Here is a 13,244-nt window from a genome sequence, read left to right as displayed (position 1 = left end):
GTCATTCATTCTAAGGTCAAGGTCACTGTGACCTTAAATGTTATTGTTGTTCATGTATCCTACCGTAGCTCAAATATCCCCCGATGGATTTTTTATACGCCCGTCTATGACGGGACGTATTATGGTATACCCCACGTCCGTCTCTCCGTCCGTCCGTCCGTCCGTCTGTTAATGTCGTACGCTACGTCAAATATCCTTTGACAGATTTTCTTCAAATTTTAACACAATCTTAATATTGATAAACCCTGATCCCCTTTCGTTTTTGACGGAATTCTGAATTGTCGTTCCAGAGTTATGGGACTTTGTTCGTCAAAATTTCGTGATTTCATTGAATGTCCTACTGTAGCTCAAATATCCTTCGATGGATTTTTTTCAAATTTCAACACAATCTTAATATTGATAAACCCTGATCCCCTTTCGTTTTTGACGGAATTCTGAATTGTAGTTCCAGAGTTATGGGACCTTGTTCTTCAAAATTTCGTGATTTCCATGCTCATGTACTTATAAAATAAACCATGTATTCAAATACAAATAAACTGAAGTAAAAAAATGATTCAAAGGGTTATTTATTACCTTACTACTTCATTGGCGAACGACGGGCGTATCATGCGCTCATGGCGCAGCTTTTATTTGAATGATAATTTTAGAATGCATACGCGGCCAACAGGGCACACTCTGAACAATATTACTGAAGCAACTGGTCTGTAATCCTAAATCTTTAATTATCAGTCCAATGAAACATCATCCTTTTAGTAAAATACAGTGGATCAGTAAAAATATTATCAGAATATGAGATTTTTTGTATATTTTGTATATTAAATATTGTGTTAATGTTTAATTTTGTTGATTAATATAAATATAAGCAGGACAGGGGAGGTAATACACTACAGGGGAAACAAATGCAATAAGTTTAAATTAATTGTTACAGATTTGCCTCCCTTGTAATATATTTAAATTTTACCAAATGTAAGGCTAACTGCATTTTTGTAATGCATACTACTACTACTACTACTACTACTACTACTACTACTACTACTACTACTACTACTGCTACTACTGCTACTACTGCTGCTGCTGCTGCTGCTACTACTACTACTACTCTACTACTACTACTACTACTACTACTACTACTACTACTACTACATACTACTGACGGCGACACTACTACGACACTACTACGACTATACTACCACTACGACACTACTACGACGACGACGACTACTACGACTGCCGACTAGACACACGAAGACACTCTACTACTAACTACTACGACTGACGACTACTACTACAGACTACGACTACTACGACGACTACGACGACGACACATAAGACGACTGAACTACGACTAAGACGACGACGACGAACGACGACGACTACGACACGACGACAACTCGACTACTTCCTACTACTACCTACTACTACTACTACTACTACTACTATACTACTACTACTACTACTACTACACTACAACTTCTACTATACTACCACTACTACTACTACTACTACTACTACTACTACTACTACTACTACTATTTCTTCTACTACCACCACCACCACCACCACCACCACCACCACCACCACCACCACCATTCACAGTGACAAAAAACGTATTCAGTGACAAAAAACGTATTCACACAATGGCTGCTACTACAACTTATAGCCCATATAGGGGGGCATGCATGTTTTACAAACAGCCCTTGTTGTTTACAAGTTTAACTTATACCATTTCTGGATATTTCTATCAGCTGCATTACAGAATCTTGTATATATTTTTTTCCCAAATGGGACCTAAAAATCCCAAATTGAAGGTTTCAAAAAAAAAAAAATTTGCCCCCCAAAGGTGTCTGTCTGTCCCTCCCTCTGTCCGTCACACTTTTCACTTTTGCGTTTAGGTTTCGAAAAATGCTCATTACTTCTATGTCGCTTCAGATGTAACCTTCATATTTAGTATGCATGTGTATATGGACAAGGCCTTTCCATACGCACACAAAGTTTGACCCCTTTGACCTTGACCTTGAACTTAGGGTCCGCATTTAGGTTTCAAAATCTGCGTTAAGGTTTCGAAAAAGTGTTTTTCGGGGGCATATGTCTTCGGATGAAAACAGCTCTTGTTTTTGTTTTTTTTTAGATGAAAATTTAGTAAATCTCACATCCTGCTCTACATAAAACACTTTATAAAATTTAATATTTAAAACACTTATTACCATTTTTGAAGCATTTGCTACAAAAAAAACAACAACACTTATTTCCCAATTTGGTCAAAACGCAGCGATTTTTCCAAATCCAAAGGGACCCGGACCCATTCCCAAAATGGTGAAAAAAAACACTTACATGATCTTCGTCATCTTCATAACATGTTAGCACCTGTAACATAATCTATTTTCCATTTCAGGTAATTGTTCATCATTCTTAGATGATCCAATTCAGTAAATAACCAACTCAAGAAGCAGCAATGATGGATACAAACGCAATGGTGAACATATCAAGTATGGCTAGCAGTCTGGCTTCCAGCCTTGCCAACTCCAGCAACGTGTCTGGTTTCTCCAATAATGCAAACATGTCCTCAGCGTTTGGTAACATGGGAACCGCCATGGGAACCCCCAACAGCATGGGCTCTGCTTTCGGCCAGTAAGTTTAGTTTTATGAAAATCTTGTTGTTTTTTGTTGGTCTAACAGCACAAAATGTTCCGTGTGCTGTCTTTTGTGCACATTGCAAGGGACTCACATATTTTTCCAATTGTGTTGTACTTTTTTCTACTACAGACATTCGTACAGACCTAGATAAGGCCTTGACAACAGGCATTATCTTGAACATTCATGAAATCCTTTAATCCTTAAATAAATGGTATGATTGTCCTTGAAGTTGAATGAAAAATATTTGAATTTTGAACTGTAAGCTTGAAAAAAAAGATTCAAGTTGTTTCAAAAGTTAAGAAAAATTGATTGATTGGGACCATACAAAAATGGTACAAATGCTCCAGGGGTACTAATCATACATTTTCAAATAAGTTCATAATGAGTAGGAATTGTGTTCTACTCATGAAAATTGGCTGTTCATGTTGAAAAGATTGCAGGGGTTTTTATCTGATTTTGGGGAAAGGGCCTGGCCTTTTTTTAAGGGGAAAATATCGCGCAAAACGTCGAATTTTGGGGAAAAAAATTGTGCAAAAAGCTGGATTTTGGGGAAAATAAGGAAAGTCTAAAATAATCAATTTAACATATTTTACTGTTTTTAAAACAAATTCAAGGCAACAGATAATTTAATTATGCAGTATTTTTCTATTTTCTACAGTGGATCAGGTTAACTTATATATTTAAAGGTTTAATAAAAGAAATAAAAAAAAAGTATTTATTTTTTTTTGGGGGGGGGGGAAATGAAATCTAGGGGAAAATTTACCAGCTGAGGGGAAAATAAATTCGAGGGGAAAGGGCCGATTTTTGGCGGGTCCCAAAGAAGGAAAAAAAACCCTGGATTATCAAACTAGTTATACATTTTGCCTAATGGTTTGAAAGTATTTGCATGGGTATGACATGTAAACAGAGATACACGTTTTGCAAGGTCAACAGTCTTAATAGGGATTGAGGAACAAAAAGGAGTAAGAAAGAAATGCAAAGAAGTGACAGTTTCAAGGGATGGAAACAAACATTTTCAATCTGCAAATATCTTGTCAGCCAATTTTTCTCCAATGTAGTTTTTCATTTTCGTGTATGTAGTCACATCATACTCGATAATGGATATAACACTATTCTTCTAAACATTCAGTAGCTTATGTTTGTCATCGTGATTTGGCTAAAGCAGAATGGCATTTGACTTGGGACTTGTTTATGCCCCAACGTTAAAAATAAATACCACCCTTTCCATTCCCATTTTTGTTTGTCAATGTTGTCATAAATACAGACACACAGAACTTGATTTAATTGGCTATTGACAATGGTAGAGATGCACATGCAGTATTACTAGATATAAACAATAAATCATTTTGAATTAAGAATATATCTCATGGAATATATGCTGAATGGATTATTGAATATAGGTATTTGAGTGGAAACGGCACATTAAGTCTTACAATTAGCAAAGTTTTCCATCTGACGATTTTCACAAAAAAAGTCACCTGGCCTTTTAAGTCTGGCTGAGGGTCACATATATCATCTGTCTGATAACCTCTAAGGTCAGGGTCACACTTACAGGTCAAAAGTGGAATCTGGCCATAAACAGCTTTTTTTATGACGATTTTTAGACAAAAGCGGAATGTTGGGATATTATTACCCTATTGACATATGTCTTGTTTTTATGCGCCCGGTAGGGTGGCATATAGCAGTTGAACAGTCCGTCACTCAGTATGTCAGTCAGTCTGTCCGTCCGTCCGTAAAAAACTTTAACATTGGCCATAACTTTTTCACTATTGAAGATAGCAACTTGATCTTTGGCGTGCATGTGTATCTCATGGAGCTGAACATTTTGAGTGGTTAAAGGTCAAGATCAAGGTCATCCTTCAAAGTCAAATGTCAAATATATGGCGTCTGTCCGTCCGAAAACTTTAACATTGTCCATAACTTTTTCAATATTGAAGATAGCAACTTGATATTTGGCATGCATGTGCATCTCATGGAGCTGCACATTTTGAGTGGTGAAAGGTGAAGGTCAAGGTCATCCTTCAAGGTCAAATATCTAATATATGGCGTCTGTCCGTCTGTGCCAGAAACTTTAACATTGGCCATAACTTTTTCACTATTGAAGATAGCAACTTGATATTTGGCATGCATGTGTATCTCATGAAGCTGCACTTTTTGAGTGGTGGAAGTTCAAGGTCAAGGTCATCCTTCAAGGTCAAAGGTAAAAAAAAATTGTTCAAAGCGGCATTCTCATGAAGCTGCACATTTTGAGTGGTGGAAGTTCAAGGTCATCTTCAAGGTCAAGGTCATCCTTCAAGGTCAAAGGTCAAGATTTAAAAAAAAAAATTTAAAGTGGCTTTCTCATGAAGCTGCACATTTTGAGTGGTGAAAGTTCAAGGTCAATGTCATCCTTCAAGGTCAAAAGTCAAAAAAATATTTAAAAATTCAAAGCGGCGCAATAGGGGGCATTGTGTTTCTGACGAACACATCTCTTGTTTTTCAAAGCGGCGCAATAGGGGGCATTGTGTTTCTGACGAACACATCTCTTGTTTCATTTTTTTTTCTTTTGAATATTTTCTTTACTATCTAGTTTATTGTTTTCTTGAAATAAGTAGAACATATTAGTTTTATTTACGTTTTATTTACTATATTGTAGTATGATATGGTCTGATTGTAGTGACCATATATTTAGTAACTGTATTTCTAATGTACACATGGCTTTTTCTGGGTATCAAAACCACAAATCTGCATGTGCATAGATTGCCAAATCATTTGTCTGAATAGCCCAGTCTTCTAAAGAGCATATTTGGACATATTTTGATCAAAATATCCATTCTCTGCAAAAGGTAAGCTTAAAGTTTACTAATTAACCTATTGTACTTTTGATACATGTATACTATAAGGTAACCAATAATTCAGTTGGTTAACCAGTTAATCGTTTGCCTCCTTTGATAAAATGTATTAATTTGCTTCATGTACAATGTTTGAACAAGTAGAAAATAAAAATGGGCAAGTAAAACATTAGCAGATTTGGACACTCTTGACACAAGTGATGATACCGAGAAATAGCCTGTAATGTACTTAAAACTAACATTGTATGTAATATTTCTCTTCTCTCTAGAAAGTACATGGTAGATCAAATGTCCTGGAATACACAGTGAGTATTTCTTGTCAGTTGTTCAGTGTAACCCATGTTAACTCTTTCAGTGCTGGAACCGAATTTTGAAGGCCTTTGCAAACAGTTTGGATCCAGATGAGACGCCACAGAACGTGGCGTCTCATCAGGATCCAAACTGTTTGCTATTCTGATAGTATTCTTTGAAAAAAATCAAAGAAAATGCAATTTTAGAAATTCAGCAGACGACATTTTAGCAGACAACAAATTTCCCAGCATGCAAAGGGTTAATTTTATGTGGGCAGATAGACCCTGTTTAAGTGGAGCTAAGAGCTATATATTGATGAGATGTATGCACATTTTCTGTGACTATTTCTATACTTTAGGTGGCTTGCAAATTTCTAATTTAACTGTAATGAATAATCCATACAGTTATATGCAAAAATTATTATTAATAAACGTAAATAGTAGTAAGTATAAGGCCTGAATATATGTGTATTTATATGATTGAAGGAAATGTATTTTCTCAAGGGCAAAAATAAATTTATTTGCTCTTCAGTGCATCTGGGTCTAACTAAAATGAGTCAAAATAATATTTGATAGGAAGTTGGTGAAATCATTAAAAGAAGAACAGACTTAAATTCAATTTAATTTTGTAAAAAATGGAAATTCAAAATAACACTACATGTCCTGTTGTTCTAAATGTTTAACCCATACAGTGCTTGCTTGTGTAGCTTCCAGATTTCAAATCAGTAAATACCTATGTTTATGTGGTTATTAACACTTTTTTAAAATGTAATTTTCAGAAAAAAAGGTTTATATAAAAGAAACATGAGTGCTTTGAATTGAATGCTTTTAAAGTCAAGCAAAAACATTAAAGCTCTGCCAAAACAAGAAACTGGTCTAAAATTGTATGTATTTGAGGTATAAGAACACCTAACTAAGTTTTGTAACAAGAAAAGTATGTTTTTGTATATGTACATACAATCTGTTTTGAAACCAATAGGAAATATGGAGCGGAGATTCCATGGGCAACTCAGTGAGTTCCTGCTAGATCATCCCTTTGAGTTGCCACCTGCTAGGGTGTCATGGTGTATCATGTTTGTTTAGATCATTGAACTTAATATAATATCTTAAAAAACGCATATATTTAAGGTATTGAAGGATTTGAAGAGAAACATTTGGGTGTTGCGCTTTACTTGTTTTTTTGCTTCCCTCCTCCTACCCCACTGGACCAATCAACACAAAAACGGTAAAAAATCTGTTTCAGTTTGATATAATTTTGCCAAAATTTAATAGGAATAGAAATGAGGGAAATCTTTTTAGCATCACCCTTAACCTTTTGTCATCCTAATAATTTTCCTATAAAGCATAATAAAAACTTTAGAATTTTATAAATAAACAATTAATGTTCAACATATTTTAACCGTCTTTATATAACCTTTAAATGTTAAAAAGCAATTTATCTTTGCTTTATTTTACTTTGGATTGATTGGGAATATCTTATGTTTTAATATGATCTTCTGTTTGTTCAAATTTGATACACCATAACATCCTAGTAAATGTATTGCTACTGTGTGTTCCAGTTTTCCCTTCATTAATTGTTGCATATCCTGTTAGAGGACAGTTTGTTTTGAGCCTACATCCTGCGAAAATGGGTCTTATGCCATATCAGGCCAGGGTAGCTCTAGACCTGTCTGCAAACCCGCGTAGTCTAGTATGAGCTACATTGTCAGCTATAAAGTAACCCAAGGTTTGGTGATCTCATTAGCGGACTGGGTAGCGCAGGCTGGCAAGGTTTCGTGGTCTCATAAGCGGACTGGGTAGCGCAGGCTGATCTAAAGCTTAGCTGGCGGCATATGGCATTAGACCCATTTTCGAATGACGAGTTTCATTTATACCTTATGAAAAAAGTATTGTTCAGTCAGTTGATTGATCTTATATATATCTTAGCATTATTGTTGTTACAGTTACTGTTCTTGGTGCTGTACTATTCATGTACATTATGTTGTTTGGTGTTTCTGTGTTTTGATCAAACTGTGCTGATGCCCTTGTTTACAGATGATGTATTGATTTGTGCTTAAAACTGAAGACAATTAGACACATTTCAGTTGTTAAATAAAGGTCGCCATGGTGTTGTTGATGTAATGTCCACCTAGTTACCGAGAGGTCACAGGTTAAATACCCAATCCAGGAGCGTTATTTAAATTTCTCCAACGAAAGTACTAGTACTACGCAGGAAATGGACTTGAGAGCATCTCAACAAGCCTTAGGCTTTCTGTGCAATTGAGCTCAAATAAATATGCTAAAACTTATACTGTAATTGAAGATTTGTTATGTGGCTGTGCACTTTGCAGTCTCATCCGTCTTTATTGTAAACAATATACCCCCAGAGTAAAGCATGCTGGTGAATATGTAGTATGTGTGCTATATTACTCAATTATCTAATCTGTATAATTGTTAAGATGTTATAATATTTTACTCTCAAAAGAAGTGTATAGTCAGGGTCTCAGGGGTGTGTAGACATTTTTGTGCGTCCTTCTTGTTGCATTCATTAGAAAATTATGATCGTAAATATTTAAATATAGTAGGGCCTTCATGTTTTACCTCAGTATCAGGACAATCTGGCAATTATAATGCTTTTATGATTGCTGTCTGGACATCAGTGAAATACCACAATCTGAATGTAGACTGACTTTAAATATTGACTATTAGAAATATTTGTTACAAAAAGAGCAGTTTAGATGCTTGTTTTATAATGTTAATAATTATGTTAAGATTTTGTATCGATAAATATCTTTGTTAGTCAGCTACATTGTAAGAGTAAGACGTACATAACCCCTCATAATGTTTATAATCGTGATATATAACAATTAAATTTGACATAAATTAGGCTATAGAATGTTTCTTATCTTGGAGCCTGTATTGGCTTTGTAACGGCATATTGCAAGAGTTCTTTACTTGCTTGAGTAAGGACAATTTTCCCCTATTAAATTGCCTGAAGCTTTCTAAATCCCAGCAGTTGTACATTACATTATAGCCTCAACCTGGGAAAATAGGGTTTAATGCATGTGGGTAGTGCTGTCCCATATAAGCCTTTGCAGTTTGCAAAGACTAATCAGAGATGACACTTTAGCCTTAACTGGATTTTCGCTAACAAGAGACTTTCTCTAAAAAGAAAATTCCATAAAAACAGAAAATGGCGTCGCTGATTATAGCTGATGCCGACTACACTGCAGATTCTAATCTGAGTCTATACTTTACGCACATTTGTTCAGCCTCATTTTCTTTTCTCTTAATCAGAGTCAATATCTTGCACCCCTACAATTACACCGGTTGCCTCATGCAGTCACTGAGGCATTATTGCAAGCACAATGTATAATGTAAAACCACTGATCAGTGCAATACTGTTGTAAACAAAGAAGTCCCAAAGAATAATGTTCTCTGATAAATTGTGCTATTTGTTTCACATGTTTTGTTATCCTTGGATTTCTACCAATGATTTCTGACTTTCATTTTCTCATAAAAATGTGTAGAATAATTATATTATTCAATTGTAAAAATAAATAAGTTATCTGTAGTATTATGTTTACAATGCTTTACACCCTTGTTAACTTCTAAAATGCTTTCACACTACTTTAACTTTTCTCATTTCTTAACTAACCTTAACCTCTCAGTACATGCTGCATTCATGTTAAATTGCATGTAATTGTCCCTTCTCTAGGTTTGGGCTAGGGCGCAAAACAACGGGCGAGATGTCGCCGGGAGCAAGGAAGCCCATGACTGGTATGAGCGCCCCCATCCAGTCCCTCCCTACCCAGGGGCAGCAAGCCTTCAACATACAGATGCCAAAACAGAATCGAAAATCGGTAATTGCAGTATCATGGATTCAGAATAATATGAAATTATCTGTAAAGATGTTATAAGCTTTTACCACAGTTTTAAAGGTTTTGTTTGTTTCGGGTTATTCATTTGGTGATGTTTGATCAGCGACTGGTAGAAGCCTCAAAGGGAAGCATATTGTCCAACAAACAGCCAGCAGTGTATCAGAATATCTTCTAAGAAAACTGGGCTTAATGTATGTGCATAAATTGTTGTCAAAGATAAGCCAGTGAAATACCCACAAGCTAAGCAGGGACGACACTTGTGCAGAATGCGCAGGCTAATCTGTGAGACACTTTTGGTGCATGCATTTTCCCTGAGAACAACACATTTTATTGTTATTTTTCAGGCTGGATTCTTTGGAGAAGATGATGATCAGGAGACAAGCATGTTCCTGCCCCAAAACATGTTCAGAACGGACAAAGACGTAAGTCTTCTGCCCCCAAACATGTTCAAAACAGACAAAGACTTAAGTCTTCTGCCTCAAACATGTTTAGAACGGATAAAGACTTAAGTCTTCTGCCCCCAAACATGTTCAGAATGGACAAAGACGTAAGTCTTCTTCCCCCAAACATTTTCAGAACGGACAAAGACGTAAGTCTCTTGCCCCCAAACATGTTTAGAACGGACAAAGACGTAGACAAAGACGTAAGTCTTCAGTCCCCAAACATGTTCAAAACGGACAAAGGTGTAAGTCCAGGAAACAGAGATCTTCGAGTTCTGAGCAATCTGGTCCATAATACATTACAATATATAGACCAGTTTCACAATACTACCACTGTTGCTATTTTTAGATATCACGTGATGCGCCGAATCTCAGAATGAGGCTGAACGTGTATAGATCTTTGGCGTAGAATAACGATGATTATAAACCAGTTGATTTTTATTTTGTGTTTGATCTTTGTCCGTCGTCTATCCGCCCGTTGTCCACATTTGTTTGTAAACACTCTAGAGGCCACATTTCTTTTCAAATCTTCATGAAACTTGGTCAGAAGCTTTGTCCCAATAATATCTCGGTCAAGTTTGAAACTGGGTCATGCTGGGTCAAATACTAGGTCACGAGGTAAAAAAAAAGAAAAACCTTGTAAACACTGTATAAGTCACATATTATGCCCTATCTTCATGTAACTTTGTCAAAATGCTTGTCTTTATGATATGTTGGTTGAGTTCAAAAGTGGTTCTGTTCCTCTGAAAAACCTGGCCACCAGTGGGCGGGACAGTTTTTCTTATTTGGCTATATATAAACCTTGTTAACACTCTAGATGTCACAATTTTGGCCCAATCATCATGAAACTTAGTCAAAACATTGGTTTTATTGATATCTAGACCGAGTTCAAAAATGGTCCAGATCAGTGAAAAAACATGGCCGCCAGTGGGCGGGGCAGTTTTCTATATATGTATATTGTGAAAACATATGAACACTCTAGAAGTCACATTTTTCGTCCAATCTTCATGAAATTTGATCAGAACATTTGTTTCCTAGATACGTGAGTTAAGTTCGAAAATGGTTTTGGTCTGTTGAAAAACATGGCTGCCAGGGGGACAGGGCATTTTTTAGCCGGATTTTTTTCGAAAAAATCTCGGCTTATAGATTGATGTTGTCGGGCGGGCGGGCGGGCGGGCGGGCGGGCGGGCGGCGTGCTCGAAAATGTTAAAGTTCTTATTTCATGGTATAACTTTGGTATGCTTGGACCTAGAGTCTTCAAACTTGACATGAAGGTTGGCCAGGATTAACAGATGACCACTGGTCATTTCAAGGTCATTCATTTGAAGGTCAAGGTCACTGTGACCTTCAATATAAAAAATGTTAAAGTTGTTATAACTTTGGTATGCTTGGACCTAGAGTCTTGAAACTTGACATGAAGGTTGGCCATAACTAGTTAGTAACCACTGGTCATTTCAAGGTCATTCATTTGAAGGTCAAGGTCACTGTGACCTTGAATGTAAAAATGTTAAAGTTATGTTAAAGTTCTTATTTCATGGTATAACTTTGGTATGCTTGGACCTAGAGTCTTCAAACTTGACATGAAGGTTGGCCAGGATTAACAGATGACCACTGGTCATTTCAAGGTCATTCATTTGAAGGTCAAGGTCACTGTGACCTTCAATATAAAAAATGTTAAAGTTGTTATAACTTTGGTATGCTTGGACCTAGAGTCTTGAAACTTGACATGAAGGTTGGCCATAACTAGTTAGTAACCACTGGTCATTTCAAGGTCATTCATTTGAAGGTCAAGGTCACTGTGACCTTCAATATAAAAAATGTTAAAGTTGTTATAACTTTGGTATGCTTGGACCTAGAGTCTTGAAACTTGACATGAAGGTTGGCCATAACTAGTTAGTAACCACTGGTCATTTCAAGGTCATTCATTTGAAGGTCAAGGTCACTGTGACCTTGAATGTAAAAATGTTAAAGTTCTTATTTCATGGTATAACTTTGGTATGCTTGGACCTAGAGTCTTCAAACTTGACATGAAGGTTGGCCAGGATTAACAGATGACCACTGGTCATTTCAAGGTCATTCATTTGAAGGTGAAGGTCACTGTGACCTTCAATATAAAAATGTTAAAGTTGTTATAACTTTGGTATGCTTGGACCTAGAGTCTTGAAACTTGACATGAAGGTTGGCCAGAACTAGTAAGTAACCACTGGACATTTCAAGGTCATTCATTTGAAGGTCAAGGTCACTGTGACCTTGAATGTAAAAATGTTAAAGTTGTTATAACTTTGGTATGCTTGGACCTAGAGTCTTGAAACTTGACATGAAGGTTGGCCAGAACTAGTAAGTAACCACTGGACATTTCAAGGTCATTCATTTGAAGGTCAAGGTCACTGTGACCTTGAATGTAAAAATGTTAAAGTTCTTATTTCATGTTATAACTTTGGTATGCTTGTACCTAGAGTCTTCAAACTTGAAATAAAGATTGGCCAGTACTAGAAGATGACCACTGGTCATTTCAATGTCATTCATTTGAAGGTCAAGGTCACTGTGACCTTCAATGTTAAAATGTTAAAATTGTTATAACTTTGGTATGCTTGGACCTAAGTTTATTTTCTTACATTTGATAATGAAATTGATGGAAACTTCAAACAATATGTTACTAATTTGCTAATAAAAAAATTGAGATCAAACTTTCCTAATTGTCAATTCAAGTTCATATTTGTGACCTTAAATGTTATTGTTGTTCATGTATATGCATGCATTCAAAACATAACACAAGGTTTGCTCATGCCTTGAAAAGTACTTACATTTCATTTTGACCTTTGAACAATATTTCAGTAATTTAAGTATTGCATTGACAAAAACACGAAAGGTACTTTCCTGTCATTTAAATCAAAAATCCGGCTTCAATGCGGTCATCTCCGACCGCGGAACTCTTGTCCTTATATTTATATAGTAAAAAAGGCTTGTGAACCGTCAAGGAGTCACATTTGTTTGCCCTATCATCATGAAACTTGGTCAAAACATTGGTTTTATTGATATATCCGATGAGTTCGAAAATGGTCCAGATTGGTGAAAAAACATGGGCGCCAGTTTGCGGGTCAGTTTTCTCTATTTGTATATAGTGAAAACATGTGAACACTCTAGAAGTCACATTTTTGGCCCAATTTTAATGAAATTTGCTCACAACAT

At 36.1% G+C, this 13,244-nt stretch overlaps 1 protein-coding gene across 4 annotated transcripts in view; it reads left to right on the top strand.

Moving 5' to 3' along the window:
• Positions 1–13,244, top strand: part of LOC127848464 (CCR4-NOT transcription complex subunit 2-like) — a 70,941-nt gene that overhangs the window by 19,237 nt on the left and 38,460 nt on the right. For 2 of the 4 annotated variants that reach the window (XM_052380940.1, XM_052380939.1), the window contains exons 2-6: positions 2,393–2,628; positions 5,735–5,770; positions 6,735–6,767; positions 9,453–9,597; positions 9,960–10,037. In XM_052380940.1, the coding sequence (XP_052236900.1) occupies positions 2,453–2,628; positions 5,735–5,770; positions 6,735–6,767; positions 9,453–9,597; positions 9,960–10,037 (468 nt within the window). In that variant the 5' untranslated portion in view covers positions 2,393–2,452. The remainder of the gene's footprint in view (positions 1–2,392; positions 2,629–5,734; positions 5,771–6,734; positions 6,768–9,452; positions 9,598–9,959; positions 10,038–13,244) is intronic. The other 2 variants (XM_052380941.1, XM_052380942.1) reach the window with 2 other exon arrangements.

This window comes from Dreissena polymorpha, chromosome 10 (assembly GCF_020536995.1).
Source record: "Dreissena polymorpha isolate Duluth1 chromosome 10, UMN_Dpol_1.0, whole genome shotgun sequence".
In the NCBI taxonomy this organism is placed as follows: domain Eukaryota; kingdom Metazoa; phylum Mollusca; class Bivalvia; order Myida; family Dreissenidae; genus Dreissena; species Dreissena polymorpha.
The sequence above is the reverse complement of the archived record's forward strand: the minus strand, read 5'-3'. Positions and strand labels throughout refer to the sequence as shown.